Here is a 25,061-nt window from a genome sequence, read left to right as displayed (position 1 = left end):
CAAAATAAAAAAGAAATGCAAAAAATTAACATAAAAGAAAAAAACTTACTTGATGATAATTAAGCGTGAATTTTGTTAAAAAATGTTAACGGCAATTAGAAGAAAATTTAGTTTTGAATCGAAGATGAAATTTCTTAAATAATATTGTTAATGCAGTAGATTTAATAATGAGAACTTGATAGTTGAATTAACTGAATAGATTTCTAAACAAATAAAGAAATAAATAAACATTAAAGAAATTTATAATTAATGATGTTACCACAAGCTAAAAATATGTTTTATTTTAAAAGAAATATTATACACACCTTTTTTTAATTTCTTGATGTTAAACACAGCTGTTTTAAATGTTTTTTTGGAAGTTTTAATTTCTTTACTTTTCCATTAACTTATTAACTAATTTCGTCCATTAAATAGTAAGTATTTATGTGGTAGTTATTCTTTCTTTCTTTAAAGCCTTAAAATTTTAAGTCGTAGTTTTTAAGAGATTCTCTTTTTAGTTTATTAATTATACTATCTACGATGCTTACTACTATTGTGTGTGTTGCGATAATTCATTAATTTATCAATATACTCCTCATGATTAACAATGGTAGCCAATAAACCACGAGCATTAACTGGTGACTCATTGGGTCCATAGTCTATAAGGTTGTCATCTAAATCGGTCATGGTACCACCTAGAGCCCTTAGAATAGCATCACCAGCACATATATCCCATTTCTTAATTTTAGTTGAATGCAAATAAGCGGTGGCATTATTGGCCACTACTTGTAAAACCTTATAACCAGCACCAGCTGCTGTTAGAATATTGGAATTTTCACCAAACACCGAACGTGTTAAGTCTTTGACATCGCCTGCATGGGAGCGTGACACTGTAATGATGGGATGATCTACATTGGGGACATCTGGATGTATGGAGGAAAGATATTCTGACATGGAGTGATCCACCCAAGCCCAGGCGGTTTGTCCTATAAAAGGACTGTGTATAACACCAATTACAGGTTTACCTGCCACAGCCACACACACCATGGTGGTAACATATTCATACAATTGTTCTGTAATAAGAAAATAAGCAAATAAGTATGTAGATCTGTATCTAATTCCCTTTTATTTTTTTCTCTTAACCCACCTGTAAACTCCTGTGTAGCATCCAAAGGATCTATCCATACGGTAACATCTTTTATGTTCACCAATTCATCGGGTATTTCTGCAGTTTCATGTAAAACCGTTGGATCCAAATCGAAAGTATTCGCCTCGGCACAACTTTCCTTATCTTCTTCCGAAAAGATAGTGACACGTGGAAAGATACGATGTAAACCCTGTTTCATAACACAATGCGACCGGCCATCGGCATCGGTAAAAGGATCATTGGCTCCCTCATCCGTTTTACCTTTACTTTTCTCCTTTAAATTTCTAGACTTGGCCACTTCCAATATCTCCATACCTCCCCGCTGAGCAGCCTGTATGGCGCCAATTAACAGTTTACGCATATTTACTTTATTTTGATTCCTTAACATGCCATACATAGCTGGACGTTGTTCCTCGGAACCACCAAAAACATAAAAGAGGAAACATAATACTAGAATAGCTGCAATCGTGGCCGGTACACGATGAACTTTTATGCTACGTCCGTTCATGGTGATAGTATTACTACTGCTGGCCGCTTTTCGATTATTTATTATCAATGGCACCGTCATCCATAAGCTGTGTACTATTGAGTATTGATGGTGTCTGAAAGCGTCTAAAAAAAGTTTCTTCGTACACGGTCACGTATTAAATGTAAATGAAGGGAGATGCTGACTTAACAAACATTCTTAAAACACAAATACAATACGTAGAAATGTCTATAAAATAAATAAATAATACAAGATTCTTTTTCTTCTTTCTTTAATTGGAGAAAAAAAAAGAATTTGTTGCTTTTTGCTTGCTAGTTCTTTTTTTCGTTTCGTTTACATACTAGAGAAAAGAAGCGGAAAAATGTTGACGTTAAGTAAACAAAAACAGTATAAAGAGAAAAATAGAGAGAAAAGGTCAGCTGTTATCATATTTGAAGTTGCCAGATGGTAATTTCATTACTATTTAAAAAATAAACTTTGGTGATGGATTGCATAAAAACAATGTAATCGATAGTTATTGTTGGTATTACCAAGTTCACACGAACAGTTAAAGTACTTTATAGGGTTCTATAAATCGACTTTCGAATAATCGAACAATCGACTTTTTATCGAAAAAAGTCGAAGTCGACTATTTTGTTTCAAAAAAGTCGATAACTCGACTATCGTAAAGTCGACTTTGTAAATAAAAGTCGAAAAAAGTCGAAAAGTCGGAAAGAGCCGAAAAAAGTCGGAAAAAGTCGAAAAAACGAAAAAAGTCGAAAATAGTCGGAAAAGTCGAAAATAGTCAAAAAAAAGTCGAAAGTCGGAAAAAGTCGAAAATAGAAAGAAGTCGAAAAAACTCAAAAAATTGCAACAAATAGAAAAAATATAAATAATTTTTTTTATTAATAATATAATGTTCAATGGCAACATTATAAATTTACGCTTCTGGCAACTTTATAAATTTTTAACTCTGGTAGGAAAAAGTCGAAAAAAGTCAAAAGTCGAAAAGTAGGGAAAAGTCGAAAAGTCGACTACTTAAAAAATATTAAAAGTCGAAAAATCGACTTTTAATTAAATGAAAAAAGTCGAAAAGTCGAATTTTCATAAAATGCAAAAACTCGAAAAATCGACTTTTCATAAAATGCAAAAAGTCGAAAATTCGACTTTTCGTTTCAACTGTAGAACCCTAGTACTTAATACAATGTTTCCATGTACAGTTGAATTACTTAATTTGTCCTCTAAATGACGATAGACAATTCACCCCTTTCTACGACACATTTGTAATAGGGTTCTATAGTTGAAACGAAAAGTCGACTTTTTTCATTCAGTTAAAAGTGGACTTTCCGACTTTTTGCATTTTATGAAAAGTCGATTTTTCGACATTTTTCATTTAATTAAAAGTCGAAATATTGTATAAATAGTCGACTTTTCGAATTTTTCCGACTTTTCAACTTTTTTCGTCTTTTTACGACTTTTTCGACTATCTTCGACTTTTTTCGACTTATCGGCCTTTTTCGACTTATCGATTTTTTTCAGACTTTTACAAAAATATCATCTATCTATCTATCTATCTATCTATCTATCTATCTATCTATCTATCTATCTATCTATCTATCTATCTATCTATCTATCTATCTATCTATCTATCTATCTATCTATCTATCTATCTACCTATCTATCTATCTATCTATCTATCTATCTATCTATCTATCTATCTATCTATCTATCTATCTATCTATCTATCCATCTATTAATACTTTTAAATTACCATTTAAATAAAGCACTATTTTGTTGATATTTTTTCATTAAAAACCATATTTTTTATTTTATTTATAATAAAAATACTTTACAATATCAATATATCAGTATATAAATTTAATATTAAAAAAATATCAATTTAATTAGACAGGCAAACAATGAAATTGACGATTTTGTAAAAAAATCAAACTAATTTATAAAAATATATATTTAATTCACAATAATAATAAAAAAAACATATTCAAAATATTGCTACGAGATAAAATAAGTTAAAGGTGGTTTAAAAAATTGTTAATTTATTTTTTACGAAAATTAAATAATAAAAATTAATTACACAGCGCTTTAAATGTTGCAAATAAAAGAAAAAATTTAATAGTATTTTAGTAGTTTTTCTTTCATTTTTAATTTATATAAAGTAACGTCTTTTGTTGTAGATTCGTTTTTTGTTTCTTTTTTATATATGGAAATGGTTAACGAATTTGGAGGGTGGACATGGGCAGAGTCATGGGGTTTTTTTAATAAGTGTTAATTAAAATAATTATAACATATTTAAATAAGTACAAATAATATTAAGTGCTTTTAAAAAAATTATTAAATTACATTTGATTCCTTTGGATATGGTATATTTAAAATGAAAACAAAAAAATATTACAATTCTATCATTTTGTTTTCCTTGGAAATATAAAACAAAGGAATTCTTAATAAAGTTTAAAAAAGAATAGCCAGCATTTTGAAACAATAAAAATACTTTTCAAGTAATAGTTGTTTTCTATAAAAATAACATATTTGACAAAAAATTATTGAAAGGCAAAAATTTTTGGATATTAGTGCTCAACAGATTCCCAATTTGATTCTTAAACACAAATACTTGAATTGTATATTGATGGAAATACAGAATCCCAAGATTTGATTATACAAAAAGTTTTCGACATTTAGTCCAAACCTAAACAAATTACAAAAAGTTTAAATCCCTAACAAAACTTGGAAAAGCTTAAAGGACAACTTTTGTCAACAAAAAATAGTTAAAGGAAAAGAAGGCTTTTGAATTAAAAATGTTTTGCTATAAAATTGTTATTATATCATTTACTAATTGTAGTTCTTACTTTTGAAAACCTAGTTTTATTTTTTGCCGGGAAGTGGTTAGGGTTTGATTATTACAAATATTGCTTATAAGTGCCTTAAGTAACTATTGTGTCTTTATTTTAAAACAAATAATTTGTATAGGTTTTTTTTATTTGTTTGTTTGTTTACTTAGAAAATGGAAGACTTTTTTTAAAAAAAAAGGAGTCTTAGGATTTCATTAAAATACATAACACTCCCTTACAAATTATTATTGCCACCATTTTCTTTTGTTTTTCTTTAAAAAAAAGAACAAAAACTATTTCGATTTCGTACTCGTATCATGAGCGCTGCTATTACTTGAAGATTTCTTACTGCCAAAACCAAAACGTAAACCTTTTTTACGTTTCTTTAGGGTGGAGGAGGAGTTGGTTCCTGCACTATTTTCCGTATTCGATTTATCGGAAACATTTAACTGTGTATCACTGTGATATGATTCAGTCGATAGATTCGAGTCTGTTAGAGAGCTATCAGTTTTTAATTGTCCTATACTTTGTAGGGTCGTAACTGAGGAGGTTAATAGTAAATCTTTGTCCAAAAGTAAAGAGGACGTTAAAGGATGATGTGAATGTTGTTGTTGTTGCTGCTGATGATGATATTGATGATGTTGTGTCATTATTTGTCTTTCTAACGAAGTGGTGGAGAGTCGTGAGGGTGATTGTTGTTTGCTTGTCTGATCGCCGGTCGATTGTACGGACGATGAAGTCGATGAGGTAGATTGTTGACTTGCTGTACTGTGTTGTTTAACCATTTGTTTTGTTTTTGTATTGTTGCTTACAGCCGCTGAACCTGCTCCATTTGTTGCTTGGATATTCTTATTAAATGGTTGCAAAGGTTGTGGTCTACCCAAATAGTTGTATAAATCTTTTGCTGCCATAAGATCCGAACTTTGGGATCTTAATAAAGGACTGTGAAAAGATTAGAGAAAATATTGAAGGAATTAGTATAAATTTTACAGGAATTTAGTTTTTGTTTTTGTGAAATGTTAATGATTACAAAAAGGATTAGTTTACATAGGGTTTAAATGTAGTGAGTGGTAAATAATTTGTAAAATAACACGGGGGGTTTTTCGCTTACGTGACCCTTGCTGATAAAGTAGTTATATTTCTTACTATTTTTTTATCGTTTAGAATTTTAACAAGAATATTTATAAAAATGTAAGCATCGTAATTCTTAAAAATATTAAAATTGTGGGAAGAGTTTTTAAAAGGAGATGAAATCCTTTAATAAATCTTTTCATTAAGGAATAGTCTATGACTACTGACTGACAAGTTAATTGAATATTTACTTCTTTATGATGTAATATATTGAGAAGGTTATTTAGTAGTTGATTAACTAATCTATGTACTACTTTATTGACTAAGCTATTAACTAATCTTTTGACAATGCTATGAACAAGTTTATGGTGTAGTCCATTGACAAGTCTATGGACTAGTCGACTGACTATTCTAAGAACTAGTATATGCTATAGTCTATGTTATAATCCAGGGTCTAGTCTGTTGTGTAGTTTATGGTCTAATCTATAATCTTGTCTATGAAACCAAGTCAAAATTTGTTTAAGAAATATTAAACTTAAATAAGATTTTTTTTCAAAATATTCTTGTTATTGACAAAATATTAAAAAAAAATTTTAATAAAAATTAAACAAAACACATACACACATAATCTCACACACATAAATGGTAGAAGAAAAAAAAAACAGATTAAAAGAAAATAAAATACAATTTTGTTCTCTTTTTTTTTTGAAAGGATTTTTTTTCACAAATAGATTTTTTTCAGATTTCTTTCTTTTTAAAAATTCTATAATTATTATAATACAATAGGTAAAGTAGTATTAAGTAGTATTAGCATTTAGTAGTAGTAATAATAATAGTATTTTTAATCAAGTCTATTTTAATGCAGTAGCACACGTAGTAGAAATTTATGTAGATGTTTGTTTTTGGTTTCTGAAATTGTAAAATTAGAAATAAAAAATATATATAAATGTACGCTATTAGAAAACCTCAACACCTAATATAAAATTAACATATTTAGTAAACAATCTTTAAACAAAAGCAGAAAAGTTTAAAAAAGTAAGGGAAACACAAAGGAAATAACAACTTTGGGATCTACAGACATGCGGGATTTAGAATCATAAGACTTTTTGTGTATGTGTGAGATATGTGGTGTTGAAAATGCATTGAAAGAATTAGTAAAAAATTATTAAAAAAACAATTAAAAATTCTATATTCGACTGTGCCGAATCCTATATACCCTTCATCATAGTGTGTCATTAGTATTTCCAATACCAATTGGAAAGGGAAGTTCTCTTTTTAAAATTTTTATTCAAAAAGTACCTGTTGGAGAAGAAAAAAGTACCTAAAAGTTTAGATTTATAAATCATTATTCTATTATAATTCTATATGTGTTATGTTTCTAGTTTCAATAATTCAGAAAATCTAAACAAATTCCAGAACCTCTTCTTTTATAAATTATCATTCAATAAGTATGCTACTTGTTTAATTTTGCATTTAATTGCCAAAAGTACTAGTTAAAGACAAAAGGTAGCAAAAAAAATTACTCCTATAGATTCCAATTCTATTCTGATCGTGTATTTTTTTGATTATATTGAATTGTTGGCCGAGTTCATAAGCAAAATGCCAGGCTGTCCCACGTTGGTTTAAAGGGAATCCTCCAAGTCGACCTATATCTTCGTATAGGAAGCTGGAAACCTTTAAACACTTAAGTTAAATTTGAGTTGTGAATGTTACTCCACCAGTAAATTTCAAGAGTTTTAATGGTCTCCACCAGGGTATAAACGTTTGAGTATTTTATGGTCTCCATCAATAAAACATAACCTCACTTGAGGTGATACGAAAGCACGAGTTTAATGTAGACAACATATAACTTTGAACAGTTATACGAAGTAATACATTACACCAGTGCGAGCGAGACGCAAAACTGTCGAAAGCCAGGCAACAAGCACAAGCCTGAACGCGTTTAAGAAATAATCGCGATGACGCGAGAGTTGTCCCCCAACTCAGACCTGAATTACGACTGCTGATCGTGTATTTCTGATTAAACATATGTTTCTAGGTTCAATGCGGCTAAATAAACAAAAAATACCAGTATTAGAAGGACAAAGAACTAACAAAACGTTCGATGTTTTTTCATTTACTCAGAATTCTGAATGTTTAATTCTATATGTGTATTTAGTTTCAATATTATGGAGAATTCCAAAAAAAGGTACGAAAACGTACGAAAAAAGTCCACTCTTATAAGTTCTCATTTACTCCGGGCTCTACTTGCTTAATTTTATGATTCTATGTTCAATATTATTGAAAACTCTAAGAGCGGGTTTTTGAGTTGGCAATCAAATGTCAATTAATAACCAGATTAGTTAATCTGAAAACAAGATTAAACTTTGCAGTGTTGCCATACAAAACAACAGAAAACGTCATTGTTTTTCATCAAAACAAGAAGAAGACAATTGTAAATGTAGTATGAAAATTAATGAAAACTTAAATTTAAAACAAAAAATATATTGTGAATAGCTAAATCTAACATTTTAATGTTTATTTTAATTAAAATTTTCTTAATTTTTTTTAGCATCAATGGAGGTTGTTTAAACCACCTCCATTGGGCGTTTAAACCAGCAAACAAAATTAGCTGATTGAGGGCGAGTTTTTCTGATAAAGATAATCTTCATTCTTTGGTTAAACCTGGTTTAATATATGTTTCGTGTTTTTCAGTTATCAGTAAAGTTACCTATTATCTTAGTTTAGCTGAGTGTAATTGGCCAATTAAACTCAAGTTATATGTGAGAAAAGATTGGCTCTAAAAACACTAGCAGAGTTACAAAGAAGAACCCATTAAAATACTCTATTTTTCAAATCAACTACTGTTGTTGTTGTGTTCCCTCTTTGTCGAAAAAGGTACGGAAATGCAAATTTTTGTCTAAAATTTTCTGAGGTTGCCACGGGTTTTTACTTATAACTCCGGTATTTGTGGATCGATTTTGCTAATTTTAAATAGCGATCTTCTCGAAAGCTTATCTGACAGAATTACGGAAGCTTTGGACTCCAAAGATATCTAGGTTTTTCAGATTTTAACAAACATAAATGAACAAAGAGAGAAGAGAACGGACATAGTAAAATTAACTCCATTATCTATAAAGATCTCGAATATATCTCTTAATGAAATCGGAAACCCCTAATGTAGAAACTACAAACGGAATAGCAAACTTATACTAAGATGAAGGGTATAAAAATAAGAAAATAAATAATTAATAATTATCGACAAAAATTGCTTTGGAAATTTAAACAGTTGGAGGAAAACTTGACTTCTTACGACTTTTAAAAACAACTACAAATCCATTAACATAACGGTCCTAATGTTGGATTTTTAATTTTTTGGTCCTGCCAATCCAATATTAAAAATCTTTTCTATTTCAAAACAGAATAATTATTTTACATTTTTTTACTGAAAACTCAATCAAATAATAACAATAATAAAAAAACAACAACAACATGCTTAATTAATTAATTAAAAAGTTAGTTTTAAAACAACAAATACTAAAATATAAACAATTTATAAAAAAACTTCTTTAACACAAAAACAAACCTCTGATTTGATTTACGAGGTGGAGGTAAAGGTGCGCGACCTATGGGACCACTTGGAGGTGGCGGTGGGGGTACTGATGTAACACTATGTGTTGTAGTCGTTGTCGTAGCTGACGAGATGGTAGACGAAATCGAATTTGTATGAGCGTGTTTTTTGGTACGCGGTGGTACGGGTATAGAACGATCTGAACGTTCTGATGAAACCGAAGGACTATGACGATTTAAATCATGTATAACACTAAAAATTTACAGATTTCATTTAAAACATAAATAAAACACAAAATGAAATGTTATTTAAACTTAAGAAAAGTAAATGAAAAATGTTTTGATGATGACAACTAAACTACTACCCAACAGGTCCCAACCACAAAACATAAAACAAATTAAAGTCTAACCCTAAATACCTGTCATTGTTACAAGCATGCTGTTGTTGTTGCTGCTGCTGTTGCAGTTGTCCAGTTGCTGCTGCAGCCGAGGCAATGGCCGCCGCTGTTGCACTATTCGTATGATTATGATTGCCCACATGATTCATAACTTCAAATGATGGTGCCTGTTGCAGAGGGGTACGTGGTGTTACTGCTGGTGCAGCTGTTAGCATGGGAGTCGGCGGTGCATTACCCAAATAAAACTGCACCGATTGTGATTCGATATTATCCTCACTACCCGATGAATCATCTCGTCCCATTGTCGAACTACTATTCAAGAGCGTGGAAGCACTTAGACCAGAATTCCGACTGTAACCATCAATTAAACCTGGCAAAATATAAAAAATTTCTTTTTTCTTTTAATCAACTAAATCTTGTCATTAGGACAAACTATGGCATAATATATAATTTGTTTTATAAAAAAAGAGTATGTTAAAAGAGAGCGGCACAAAAAAATGTTAATTGATCAGCAGCAAAAAGGATAAGTGTGTAGTTGTTAACAACAGTTTGTTGGGCGAGACAAATGATGACAGTATGAAGTTAAATGGGGGATTAAGACGATTTTCTGCAAAAATGTATTTGAATGTGATGAAAATAGTGATACGCAAAGAGCTCTCTCTCTCTCACTTAACAGGTTACTTGCACAATTAAATTCACTTGATAAATGCATTCAATATAACAGAAAGAAATGTTTTTATATAAATATTTCTGTTGTAAACCAAGTACATATATTTTGAAATATGAATAGATCCGACCGATCAATTATGGGTTTTTTTCAATTCATATATGATGTGTTATAAACTTTCTTGAGCTCTATAAGGATTTTTCCCAATAGAAGATTGTAGGTTCTCATAATGATTCGATAAATCAAAAATAGTTCATTTTTTGTAGCTTTCAGGACTGTTTTTAATCCGATTGTCTACTTGGATTGAAAAGCTGAGATGAGAATCACCAGGTTCCTGTACATTTTATGCATTTTGGTAGCACATATCTGGAATGAATGATTTGAATTTATACAAAACATATTCCGGTACAATTTTATACCGATATCATTATTAAGTCATGAGTTATTTACGATTAAGTGATTTTCATAATAGGGCTTAATTGATTTTGCTTCTCGAAAGCAAGTCTGATGGAATTAAGAAAATCTTATGTCAAGAGATTATATGCGGTCTTCATAAAATTGATTTCAACAGACACACAGACGGACACGGCTTTATCGACTCCCCTATCTAAAACATATAATATAACTTATATTGCCGAAAAATTGTACTGTGAAAATGCAGATTCCTCTGGGACCACAAGGTATTGACATAGGACTCTGGTGTTTGCATAGTTATAAATTGGAACGATTCACAAGATTCATATAGAAAGGATTGTGTAAGCATTGTTATATGAATTGTATGAAGACTTGATATATACAGTTTCGTTTGCTATGTTATGAAAGGTCTTACAGAGGTAGACAATTCTGTTCCGTTTTGTTTATAATGGTTATTTTGGTTATTTTTGAACAAATTTTCGGAATGTAGACAGAAACAAAATTTTATAGTTTTAAATTTAAAGAGCATTCAAAATAAGAACATTGCCTTCATTTTGAATTGGCCCTGTTAAAGAGAATTATAGTACATATAATGATTGATTTAAACAGCAACCAAATGTATACACATAACTTAATGAAACTTAAAAGTGATGAGATAAAATTCTATATTATAATTATACATTAAAACTACAAATTACAAAGTCTAAACCAAAACTACAATAATGACATCCTATAAATTTTACAATAATACAAATGATTTAAAAAGAGCTTTAATAATGATTTGAGGCGCTCAAAGAAAATGTTGTTATTAATGAAATTTATAAAAGAAAATAAACAAAACTGTTTTTACAACCATCATGCCAACATATTAGATAAAATAAAAACAAAACGGAAAATTCTTGGTTAATGATATTAATAACAAGACAGCAATACAGAGAAGTTATGGTAAATTAAAGATCAATGGTGGTTTCTTACCTTATATTGCTTTGGTGAAAGGGGACATTTTCTCACGCTCGTATTTTAAGTAAAGCCGTATTTGTTTTTATATATATTGATAATAGAAAAAGGGAATTTTTTTAATGAAAATGTAAATAAAAACATTCAAAATGAAAAAAAAAAGAAATCCAATCGTTTTAATGGTAAAATGGAACCCCTTTTTAGTATTAATACTTACTACTTTGTTTTGTACTTTATGGGAAAATATTTGAACCTATAAAATTTAACCCATTCCGGTGTTAGGTTTTAACTATTTAAAATCTAAAACTTTGTTGGTCATGATGGTTGTTTAAAAGTGAGTAAATCTATTTTATTGCAAAAATATCTGGACATACAACGACAGTGTTAACAACACTGACATTTTAATTTGAAATAATTCTTGCAGCGTCTTAAAAATAGATGTGTTTTTTAAATCATCTTTAATAAAACAACTAATCATTAAAAAATTAATTATCGAAAGCTCTCCTTTTTAGGAGATGTAAATATGTTATTTATTTGAATTCGAACTTAAAAATTTGCGGAAAAATATGACATAGGTAAGGGCAACCACACAATCAATCATAAGTAACTCACATGGGTCCACCTAGTTGGGGTTCGAATTTTCACAAAAAAAAAATACCTTTTAATAAAAATCAGACTTTTAACTAATATTAGCTATTGAACTAGATTTGTCCTAGAACAGAACTAAACTAGAACTGAACTAGACCTGAACTAGAACTGAACTAGAACTGAACTAGAACTGAACTAGAACTGAACTAGAACTGAACTAGAACTGAACTAGAACTGAACTAGAACTGAACTAGAACTGAACTAGAACTGAACTAGAACTGAACTAGAACTGAACTAGAACTGAACTAGAACTGAACTAGAACTGAACTAGAACTGAACTAGAACTGAACTAGAACTGAACTAGAACTGAACTAGAACTGAACTAGAACTGAACTAGAACTGAACTAGAACTGAACTAGAACTGAAGTAGAACTGAACTAGAACTGAACTAGCACTGAACTAGAATTCAACTAAAACTAATTTAAAACTTAAAATTTCAAAATACCACTTAATTTCACCACGTACATTTTCTACATCACTGACCCCATATACAATTTGAAAATGTATATACATTTGAATGCTGTATTAATATACAAATAAAAAATTATAAAATTTTATATTTAAAAAAATGTTCAAATCCAAAAATTTGTATGATGCAAAAATATAACACAATAATTTCTCTAAAATAAATTTCAAAATAAAAAGCACCGGAAAGGATTAAGAGCATACATTAGCATATATAAAAAGGAGGGGAAATTAACTATGTACAAAATCACAATAAATAACAAAATAAAGAGAACTATATAAATATTTAAAAAATAAAATTAAAAGTTTATTTCAAAAGATGCTAAAATTAAAATAAGAATAATAAAATTTTTCTTGTTGTAAAGAACAATACAATAGTAAATAAAAGGAATTTTGGGAAAAAAAGATGTCTTGGTTGTAAATTTTATAAACATAAAACAAATTAACAAAAGAGGAGGAAAATAGTAAATAGTTTAGAAAACAAACTAAATTACATTCTGGGAACATTTAACAACAAAAAAAAGGAAGAAAAATTTATATAAGTAAAAAGCAAATAAAACAAGTTTTTGTTTTCATTAAAATAAACACTAAAATTAAATAAAATTGCACTTAAAATTACAGTAATAATAGAAATAATTATTTATGTATAAAAATAAAACGGAAATATATTATGATAGACAACACAGCATTTTAAAGAACCTTTTTATGATAGATTTATGTTTTTTTTTTTAATTTAGTTGTTTGACAAAAACATTTCATTTCGTTTATGGTTGATTATTGAACATTTATAATGTTTTCTTTCTTTTTGTTTGATCATGGAACATTTAGAGATTTTTTTTTTTCATTTCAGTTTCGTTTGTATGAGAAAATTTTGTTGATTTTTTGTTTGTTTCTTTTTCATTAGATTACTCGGCCGAGATCAAGGAAAAATTTTCAAAATTTAGCTTACCTTGAACAGATTCGTCATCTAAATCATCGGAGCTGCTGGTAATGCGTGCTGTAAAGTAAAGGAATACAAATCATGATTGAATTAAAGCAGATCGCTCAAGTAATTATACTGTACAAATTTTATATAGAAAACATATAATGAAGTTTTCAACAGAAAGTTCAATTTTAAAACTTTTAAAAAAGGGATCATGTTTTCTTTAGAAAGCCTATTAAAAAGTTAGTTTTTCATTGTAAAACAGTCTTACATTAAAAATAGTTTTCTTATAAAATTTCAAAACAAATTCTCACCTCTTGAACTCTTAACCGAAGAACCACTACCACCACCGCCATTACGACCATACAATACACTCTCCAAATAAGGTAAACCATTATTATTGACAATATTCATACCCAAACACTGTTCAATTTGTTTCCATCTGTGTAGACGTTCTTGCAACTCATTCGTAACTTCTCCTAATGAATTTCGAGCTTCAACAATCGAACGATCTACATCATCGATACTTTTGCCATGAGTCGAAACGAAAGCACCAACTAAACTTGAACGTTTCTTGCGTAATTTCTCACAAGCCTCACGAGCTGATTGTAATTGTTTTTCAGCAGAAACACGTTTCTTTAAATGATTTTTACTCTCCAGTTCATAGGTGTATTGTAGCCAGGATTGCAATTGAGGCGGTGGTGCCCAACAATTATCGACTAATTCAATTTCTGCTCTAGACAATTCAGTGCGTAACATTTCAATTTCTTTTTTGAGCTGTTGAACTTCGAGATCTGAATTTGAGGACGTTAAAGTGGGGACTTCTTTGAGACGTCTTTCCAAGTCCATTTTTTCAGTAGCAACATTCTCTTGCTCCAAACGAGCACGTTCCAATTCCTTAAAGGAAAAATGCATTAAAACTAAAAATTTAATAAAAAATATTAGTCCATACCTTCTGCATTTCCTGCAAACTTTGTTCAGCTCTTTGCAAACCTTCCATATCTTGAGCCATACGTCTTAAATGTCTTTTAGCATTTTTATTTTGCTGATAAGCATACCAACAACCAATTATAGCACTTAATAGTAATGTTACTAAAATATAATCTTTCCAACGAGTTCCAGTCTCTGTTAAGGAAAATAATTTTTAGTTTATTTTTCTTTAGTTATCTTACATTGGATTTCATACCTCTGGGTGGTCCAAACAAGACCACATCCATGGCCTTTAAGGCAATTTTTTGTTTATGTATGGGATCTTTAATACCCAAAACATTGCTGACATAATGCATATTATTAACAGCTAATCTAAAAGTGGAAATAAATAAAATTGTATTAAAATACTACCTGTTGTCCAAAGACTGTTATCTTATTTATAAGACATCGATTCGTATGATGAATATAAATATCACTCATACAACCTGCATTCTATATTTATCCTGTTTTTATGGAAAATTATCAAAATATTTCCATAAAAACATAAAAATCAGATCTGCTTTCTAGTTCAGTTTTAGCTCAGTTCTAGTTCAGTTTTAGCTCAGTTCTAGATCAGTTCTGGTTCATTTCTAGTTCAGCTCTAGTTCAGTTCTAGTTCAGTTCTAGTTCAGTTCTAGTTCAGTTCTAGTTCAGTTCTAGTTCAGTTCTAGTTCAGTTCTAGTTCAGTTCTAGTTCAGTTCTAGTTCAGTTCTAGTTCAGTTCTAGTTCAGTTCTAGTTCAGTTCTAGTTCAGTTCTAGTTCAGTTCTAGTTCAGTTCTAGTTTAGTTCTAGTTTAGTTCTAGTTCAGTTCTAGTTCAGTTCTAGTTCAGTTCTAGATCAGTTCTAGTTCAGTTCGTTTAAAAAAAACTTTTATTCATACCTTGGCAAACTTGCGCCCGACACCTTATGCTGCTTAAATAAATCCACATATTGAGGAAGTTGTACAGATTGAGCTAACCAATCGGTGGTCTGTTCGGTAGTCCAGTTGTGAACCTATCAATAAATTGCATAATAAATTTAAAATAACAAAGCTTAAAAAACCATTAACCAACCTCTGATCGTAGCCAGGCCTCCCACAATTCTTTAACCGATATATGCATGTCATCATTGAAATGGAAAGCTTTTTGACGTTTCTCATAACCCGAATCGTATTTAAGTTCTTCACGCAAAAACTAAATTACAAACAATAACAAATTTATAAAAGTAAAACCATTTTTTACAGTTTTTTTTTTTGTTCATTATTAAAATAACATGCAAACCAATTGTAAAAAAAATTAAACAATAAATGTAAATTGTATATTAATAACAATAGAATGAAATAAAAAAAATTTTAACTTACATCATCAGATTCACTTAAATCAATATTGCCATTATCGTCGTCATCTAATTGACGATGTAAACTTCTAATTGCCTCCATGCCCAAACGATCTTGATCATTATAACAATCAAGATCATCGGCATGACATGCACCATCCGCTGAACCGCTGCCAAGAGAACCTGAAGCAGAGTTTTGTTAAGAAATAATTAAAAATTACTTTAAGAAATGTGAAAGGTTTCCGAATACTTACTAAATTCATTGCTAACAGCCTGAGACATTGCCTCACTTAATAGATTGTAGGTATTTTTATGTTCAGCATGACCACTATTAGGAGCTGGATGATAAATATGCGGACTACCTATAACAGCTCCATGTGAGGGATGATGTATGCCGCTACCCACCATATTGTGTCCACCACCACCACCATGACCCGCATACTGATGCTGACCGTGATGTTGTTGATGATGCGGCTGTTGCTGCTGATGTGGTGGTATGTGCTGATATCTAGGATGATTGCTAGCCGTTGGCGGTTGACCACCACTGTCTACTGCACTTAGGTGGGTATTGAAACGATTACCGCCCGCTTTATTATCGCCTGGAGCGGAATTACTGTTTACTAAACATTTATGTGTGGACAATGATAAAAGGGTAAATGTGGCTAAAACTTGAAAAAACTGCATTTTCTTTTTGTTGTTCTTCTTCTCTACACAGCACTTAAAGGCACACAAAGAAATATTCGTTATGTTAAACAAATTATTGGGAGTGTAAATGAGAGAATAAAACCAAACTATGAAAGAGATTTTTAAAAAGAGGCTGAAAATAAGTAAAAACAAATTTAATTATTAAGTTCTTTAAGTTAGAATAAATAAATATAAATTGTAAATGCATTTTAAGGTTTGTAGTCAAGTTTTGTCACACTTTTGAAACACTTTTAAGGCTTCTTTCTATATTACAATATTTGATTTTGATTCTTTGTGGTAATTTAATTACATTTTATTAAGTGTGAGACAGTAGAAAACTATCAAAATTCTTCGCCTTAGAATAAAATTAACAAAAAAGTAGAAAACTGTCATTAGTTTTTAGTTTGTATGTAGGTCAAATTAATTGCTCAACTTAAGGGTCACAAAAAAGCAGATTTAACAATTGATCTTTTAACAAACCGAATAAATTAAAAGTTGCTAGAGACTTTTGATAAACAAAATTATATAACAATTTTATAACGAAACTCAAAGCACTTGTTGTTTAATTTTTTGCTAAAACAGTACAAGTCTATGGTCAAGTCTATAGAACAGTGTTTTGTCAATATGTACTACTAATCAGTGTAAAGACTAAAGATCAGTCTAAAGATATTATTAAAGATCAGTTTATACTACATTCAAGAGTCTAGTCTAGCGTCAAGACTATACATCAGTATATTGTGAAGACTACAGATCAGTGAAGTTCTCATCTACAGTCTTGATCTGTCTATACTTAAAGCTATTGATCAGTCTATAAATCACACTGTAAATCAATATTGGCCAAGCTTCATGTAAGAAAATAAAGTCGAGTCCATAGAATCATATCCATAGTATCCATATAATCAATACAACAGATAAGTTTATAGTCAAGATCATAAAGTATTCTAGAGTTAAGACTATAGATCAGTCTATAAATAGTGAAGACGATAGAACAGTATATAATCAAGGCTTTTTTGATCAGTATATAGACAATACTATAGATCGATCTACATATAGACTGAACAACTATTGTCTGACAATCAAAATGAGTTTGATGACAATTGAATAATAAAATTTGAAATATTTAAATCTATTTTCTTTCCCACTGTACTGTTTTGAATTTTAAACGAATTTTTAACAAATAAACGATATCAATTATATAGTTATGATTGATGTTGTATTAAAACAAAATTTACACCTACAATTCGCCATCATAAAGATAAAAAAAATATCGACAAACTGTAAACAAAGATAAAACGGTGAAATTTCACCTCATTTTTAAACCACTTGAAAAATAACTAATAAATGCTTTCGCAAAAAATCATATGCTAATGAAATTCCCACTATTTATTAAATACAATGGAACTTTATTCTATTTAACTCTAAAAGTTTTAGCATCTTAATCACTTGTTGCTGTTGTAGTTGTTCCACTTCTGCTAGTATGTAGTTGAAAGTATAAATAATTTGCAAAAGTAAACAAGGCGAATATTTGCATATAACTGTAGGCTAAAATATTCTAGACCCGATTACAAAAAGTAAGAAAAGAGTTTTTCTTAGATAATAGTTATAAGAAAACATTATATGTCTGTATGCTACCAGCACACGCTGGCTTTGTCAGGGTACCTAACTCGTATGACTTCTAACACTATATGCACTACCCACCCATTAATAAAGAATATTTTTAATTAAGGTGAGTCAGTTAATAAAAACCGAAATTATTTGTTTTAATTTGCGCGTAGAGATAAAAAAGTTGTTGAAAGAGATAAATTATTATTTGAATTATAGTTAAATAAATTTTGTTTTGTGTTAATTAAATTATTTTTTTTTTTTGTTCATATTTTTATACATTTGTAAACATAGCGACTAATACTGTGATAAATATTTATAGAGCAGACAGAATGAAAGTTATTAAAAAATAATAACAATGCCGGCAAGTACAGTGGTGGACAAGAAATGAAAATCTATTGCTATATATGTATCTATCTATTTATCTATCTATCTATCTATCTATCTATCTATCTATCTATCTATCTGTCTGTCTGTCTGTCTGTCTGTCTGTCTGTCTATCTATTTATCTACCTACCTATCTATCTATCTATCTATCTATCTATCTATCTATCTATCTATCTATCTATCTATCTATCTATCTATCTATCTATCTATCTATCTATCTATATATATCTATCTATCTGTCTGTCTGTCTGTCTGTCTGTCTGTCTATCTATTTATCTATCTATCTATCTATCTATCTATCTATCTATCTATCTATCTATCTATCTATCTATCTATCTATCTATCTATCTATCTGTATCTATCTATCTATCCCCTCTTTCCTGTCTATCTATCTATCTATCTATCTATCTATCTATCTATCTATCTATCTATCTATCTATCTATCTATCTATCTATCTATCTATCTATCTATCTATCTATCTATCTATCTATCTATCTATCTATCTATCTATCTATCTATCTATCTATCTCTTTATCTATCTATCTATCTATCTATCTATCTATCTATCTATCTATCTGTCTGTCTGTCTGTCTGTCTGTCTGTCTGTCTGTCTATCTATCTGTAGATTTTGCTTCACACTGTAGATGCTTTTTGTTTGATTTAGTGTTGAGTACAAAGACAAGTATTAAAACTAAAAAACACTTTTTTCTGAAGGTTTGCGTTCAATGGCTGGAAAGCGAACATAACACCAAGATACACGCAGTTACTCACATAAACTTGTTTATGTTTAATATATTTTTATATTATTTTTTTCGGGTCCCAATATTCAAAAAACAAAAATAACAATTATTATAAAATGAATATTTGTTATGCATGTTTTTTTGCCCCGATCTCTCTAAACGAATACTTGAACTTGATAGAAGTTTATTTGAAAAAAAATTTAAAAAACGAAAACAACAATAATGACCAGCCACATTGTATGACACACCATTCGAAAGTGAATCAATGTAAAAATAGAGAGACAAATTTAGTAAAAAAAAGTAATTAATTTTAATAAAATATTAAAAAAAAGAATAACAATTTTATATAGTATAAGTGATAGGAAAATTTATGGAAATAAGATTAAATAATTTGTTTGTAGATAAATAATTAAACATTTTTATCTTTTACAACAAGTTTGAGATAAACTGACATGACTTTGATATCATAAACATGACAATATTTGAGATACAATAATTATTTAAAAAATGTATATAAAAAAAGAAGATACATTTAGTATTTTTTTACAGATTCTGCAGATTAGACTATAGTCAATGCTATAGATTAGTCTATAGGCAAGATTGTAGATCTTTCTATCATCTGTAGATCAGGCTATATACAAGACTTCAGATCAGTTCATAGCCAAAACTGGGTCTATAGTAAAGTATTTAGATCAGTCTATATTCAAGAATATGACTATAGTCTAAAGGCTTTATGTATATCACTTTATATTAAGGATTATACATCGGCCAATAGGCAGCACTACAGATCAGTCTATAGCCAAGACTTTAGATCGGTCTGCGAGCAAGTCTACAGATCATTTTAGTTCATAGATAAATCTAAAGTGCTGTAAAGATGCAACGACTCTAGTAATTTAAAGAGTTCGTTTGGAATACTCTCTAAAAAACGCTAAAGATCATTCTTTAAGTCAGTCAGACAAGCAACTAAACAAATAAATTAAAAAAAATTTCAAATTATTATTATTTATTTGTCTTGCCTATCTTTCAATATTTATCATTATGTTCGATGAACTTTAGTCATTTTTGATGATACTTTTATTGTTCCAAAACACACTCCCCTCAAGTTTATAAAAAGTAAGATTCTTTATCAGCAGTGTTATACAAAAACGAGAAAATAAAACCAGAATCTTATTTTTTAACAAATTTAGATCATAGTCGTGAGAGTAATGTTTACTTTTAAGTTTCTAATTAAAAAAATATTTACAGCAAAAAAAAATTAAATACAACAAATAAAATCTTAAGTTTATTTAAACAACTGTTTGCAAAATAGCAAAATTTTATCATTGTTTACTCTTTTTTTTACTATAAAGAAAAGTGGTAGAAAATACTTTTCCATAAATGGTTTATTGCTATAATATTTTTATTATTATGCCACAAAATAGACATCATCGTACAACTTGTGTAAATAATAAAATATTATTACTTATTTTTAATTTGTTAAGAAAATGGCAAAACTTTGTATATTTTGCTCAAGAAACTATTATGTATATAAAATTATAAAGTAAAATAATGAAAAAAAGTTTAAAATAAAATTTTATTAGTAATAAAAATATGGCGGAATTATGTTTATTAAATTATTATCTTTTCTATGGATAAAAAAAATATATATTTATATTGTTAACTTCAAAGGAAACTTGTATTAAGTATTCACTTATTCTGTTAAGTGATTAAAGAGATCTACAATTTGAGTTTAGTTTTGTTGAAATAACAAATATCATTGTATTTATTATAATTGTGAGAAAAACTAAATCATATTATGTGACAAAATATCACTTTAAAACAAAATAAATATTTGACTGTTCACGATAATGCAACAACATTATTAAAAGAAATTTGCAATATGTAGTTCCCCTTAATGTTCAAAAAAAAAAAAAAAAACATTTTCTAATAAAAGTAATTTTCCATTATGCTTAACATGATATAAACAAAACAGTTCTTTTCTTTTAAATTATTTATTTGAAAACAAAATAATTTACAAATCACTATTAGAAGATAGAAGCAACTTTAATTGCTCAATCATTATTTAAATTAAAATTCTAACCACGTAACTACAAACAATATAATTTATATATTTCTTACAAAATTCAAATTCAACTTTAAATAATTGTTTAACAACTTGAAAAAAGTAAAAACATTTATATAAATAATTAGGTGAATGCGGCCCATGTTGCCGGCCCTATTTTAGTTTATTTTTATATCTTATAACAGTTTAAAAGTTAGCTGTTCCGATGCTAGATAAACAGATAGATAGATAGATAGATAGATAGATAGATAGATAGATAGATAGATAGATAGATAGATAGATAGATAGATAGATAAATAAATAGATAGATAAATAAATAGATAGATAAATAAATAGATAGATAGATAGATAGATAGATAGATAGATAGATAGATAGATAGATAGATAGATAGATAGATAGATAGATAGATAGATAGATAGATAGATAGATAGATAGATAGATAGATAGATAGATAGATAGATAGATAGATAGATAGATAGATAGATAGATAGATAGATAGATAGATAGATAGATAGATAGATAGATAGATAGATAGATAGATAGATAGATAGATAGATAGATAGATAGATAGATAGATAGATAGATAGATAGATAGATAGATAGATAGATAGATAGATAGATAGATAGATAGATAGATAGATAGATAGATAGATAGATAGATAGATAGATATAGATAGATAGATAATAGATAGATATAGATAGATAGATAGATAGATAGATAGATAGATAGATAGATAGATAGATAGATAGATAGATAGATAGATAGATAGATAGATAGATAGATAGATAGATAGATAGATAGATAGATAGATAGATAGATAGATAGATAGATAGATAGAGATAGATAGATAGATAGATAGATAGATAGATAGATAGATAGATAGATAGATAGATAGAAAGATAGATAGATAGATAGATAGATAGATAGATAGATAGATAGATAGAAATAGATAGATAGATAGATAGATAGATATAGATAGATAGATAGATAGATAGATAGATAGATAGATAGATAGATAGATAGATAGATAGGAGATAGATAGATAGATAGATAGATAGATAGATAGATAGATAGATAGATAGATAGATAGATAGATAGATAGATAGATAGATAGATAGAGAGATAGATAGATAGATAGATAGATAGATAGATAGATAGATAGATAGATAGATAGATAGATAGATAGATATATAGGTAGGTAGATATCCCTTTTCTCTCCCTGGATCTTATAATAAGAGTGTTGTGTTTACTATGGCGAACTGTATACCTAAACATATGTACCAGAAGTCATACATATTTTCTTGTAGGTCTACAATCACTATTTTTATGTTCTACAAACGAACTGAAAAAATTTGTTTACACAATTACCTTTTTTGATAATAAAAATAAAAACATTCATAAAAATAATTAATTATACAAATTTATATCTAACCATAATTACCAAACTACAATTTAACAATTATAAATATTAAGTCATGCTCATAACATAATAATTTTCACAGGTTTATAAGACAATAGTTTATACAAATTTTGTTCTATTAACCTTTGGAAAATTGTTATGAATAAGGCAAAATATGTATAAAGAATTAAAGCAACAGGTTCGTATAGTTTTATTTAAAGAAAATATTAAAAAAAAACTATTTATATAAAACGTAATAGTTATTAGGTGAAAAAGTAATAAGAAAAGAAGAAATTACTGTAAAATTTACAGTCTAAACTAATAATATTTGTAAGCCCCCTCTATATTGGCATATTTTCGTATTATAAAATAGAAAAAAGGTTTATTTACAACAATAACAATGTCAATTACAACAAAGCCCTATAAACAATTAATTGAGGGTCGATCATGTGGGGATCAGACAAACAAAAAGCACAAATACTCCCTTACCTATTAAATGTATGCTCACACACATTATTACAAATACTCTTATATACAACAAAAACAGTTAATAATTTTTAATCAATTCAAATTGTTCGTGTTCGAATCAGGAAAAAAATAAAATTTGTTTTAGAATCTGTTATTTTAGCTTTTTTCGTTTCTTTTTGTTTCCAGTAATTCACTACCAAAGCAAAAACAACAACAGCAACTCACGAAAATGACAACCATATAAAGTTAAACAAGAAAAAGTAACAAAAAATAACATCACACACTTTACAATAAAAACAATTAGTTTTGTATTTGAGACACACACACACAAACAAACAATCTTATTGACAAACATACCCCGCAAAATAGGAGAATGAACGATTTCTAGCTGCTCAAAGCAACAACAAACAAACTAACAAAACAACAAGCTGCTGTTTTTTGTATATTGTTGCAGTTCTGTTTGTGCAAAATATGTCTAATCTAGGTGATTCTATCTGTTAATTTATTTATTATTTTTTCTATGATGCGCACTTTTTCCAACAACAATTTTACACACAGTATCACTTGTTTTAACTTAGCTTTCCTTAGAAATTGTTTTAATTATTTTTACAACAATTTGCTTTTTTTATTAACTAATTTTACATACAATTACATTATTGCTGTTGTATTTTGTGTAATTTATATTATTATTAGCTGTATTTTATTGCCATTATTTTGTTATACAAGCTGACTGTGGTTTGGTTTTCATATATATTTTTTATTTTCTTTTTGTTTTACACTTATTTATTTGCAAAAACTTTTTCTTTTTTTATTCATTCTTGACACCATGACTATACCTTCATTTGATTTGCATTTACCAATTTATTTTCTATTTCTACAACATTTTTTCACTATTAACTTACAATTTTTTAACACTTTTATTAATAAAACATTATATTTGAAGGTTGTTTAACTCGTTGTTTATGAAATTTATAGAAAATTTCTTGTTTTTGGGTCTTAAAAATTGTTGTTAAAAAATGTTAAATCGTTTTGTAGTTAAATAAAATTAACAAAAAAAATTAATCCGTGCCAACAACTACGATTGAATGAAAAATACAAATGTCAAATTTAGTAAGAACAATGTTGACAACTTGTTAGTGTTTTTTCGTAGTCTCTTTTTATCACAGAGTTGTATTAAGTGGTAGCAATGGGAAATACTAAAGGTAGGGTTCTATAGTTGAAACGAAAAATCGACTTTTCAACTTTTTGCATTTTATTAAAAGTAGAATTTTCGACATTTTTTATTTAATTAAAAGTCGACTTTAAGAATTTTATAAATAGTCTCGACTTTTTTCGAATTTTAAACTCTTTTCGTCTTCTTTTGACTTTTTTCGACTATTTTTTACTTTTTCGAGTTTTTTCGACTATTTTAGAGTTTTGACTTTTTTTCCACTTATTAAAAATTTTCGACTATTTTTGAATTTTTTCTACTATTTCCAACTTTTTTCGACTTTTTTCGTAGACGGTAGTTTAGCTGTCGACTTTTTTTTGACAAAAAGTCGATTGTTCGATTATTCGAAAATCAATTTAAAGACCCCTAATAAGAAATACTAAAGGTTGCGTTAAAGTGTATTTAAATACACTTGGGAAAATTTGATTAAAAATAAAATATTTTAATATGTAGTAAGTAGGGTTCTATAAATCGACTTTCGAATAATCGAACAATCGACTTTTTGTCGAAAAAAGTCGAAAAGACAAAGTCGACTATTTTGTTCCAAAAAAGTCGATAACTCGACTATCTTCTGTGAAAAAAGTCGAAAAGTCGACTTTGTTAATAAAAGGCGATAAGTCGAAAGAGGTCGATAAGTCGAAAAAGTCGAAAACTCGAAAATTGTAGAAAAAAGTCAAAAATAGTCGAACATTTA

The 25,061-nt window shown here is 28.5% G+C and overlaps 2 protein-coding genes across 7 annotated transcripts; both read right to left on the bottom strand.

Moving 5' to 3' along the window:
- Nucleotides 1-338: 338 nt before the first annotated feature.
- On the bottom strand, nucleotides 339-1,959 carry LOC111675326 (putative inositol monophosphatase 3). The gene is made up of 2 exons (XM_023436057.2): nucleotides 1,127-1,959; nucleotides 339-1,052 (listed from the first exon to the last, which is right to left on the bottom strand). Exons 1-2 carry the CDS (start codon nucleotides 1,692-1,694, stop codon nucleotides 511-513), a joined length of 1,110 nt encoding a protein of 369 aa, XP_023291825.2. The 5' UTR covers nucleotides 1,695-1,959; the 3' UTR covers nucleotides 339-510.
- A 2,752-nt stretch (nucleotides 1,960-4,711) lies between these two features.
- Nucleotides 4,712-24,259, bottom strand: LOC111675338 (stromal interaction molecule homolog). 6 transcript variants are annotated; one of them, XM_046945859.1, is made up of 12 exons: nucleotides 24,060-24,259; nucleotides 16,067-16,629; nucleotides 15,838-15,995; nucleotides 15,551-15,670; nucleotides 15,379-15,491; nucleotides 14,716-14,831; nucleotides 14,482-14,654; nucleotides 13,844-14,426; nucleotides 13,557-13,604; nucleotides 9,478-9,847; nucleotides 9,075-9,311; nucleotides 4,712-5,380 (listed from the first exon to the last, which is right to left on the bottom strand). In XM_046945859.1, the coding sequence occupies exons 2-12, from the start codon at nucleotides 16,494-16,496 to the stop codon at nucleotides 4,732-4,734; spliced, it is 2,997 nt and encodes a 998-aa protein (XP_046801815.1). In that variant the 5' UTR covers nucleotides 16,497-16,629; nucleotides 24,060-24,259; the 3' UTR covers nucleotides 4,712-4,731. The 6 variants fall into 6 exon arrangements, with proteins under 6 accessions (XP_046801815.1, XP_023291851.2, XP_046801816.1 ...); XM_023436083.2 differs by having other exon boundaries at nucleotides 9,478-9,826; nucleotides 24,060-24,258; XM_046945860.1 differs by lacking the exon at nucleotides 24,060-24,259 and adding an exon at nucleotides 23,515-24,019.
- Nucleotides 24,260-25,061: the final 802 nt, after the last annotated feature.

The sequence above is a fragment of the Lucilia cuprina genome, chromosome 3, assembly GCF_022045245.1.
Source record: "Lucilia cuprina isolate Lc7/37 chromosome 3, ASM2204524v1, whole genome shotgun sequence".
NCBI lineage: Eukaryota > Metazoa > Arthropoda > Insecta > Diptera > Calliphoridae > Lucilia > Lucilia cuprina.
The sequence above is the reverse complement of the archived record's forward strand: the minus strand, read 5'-3'. Positions and strand labels throughout refer to the sequence as shown.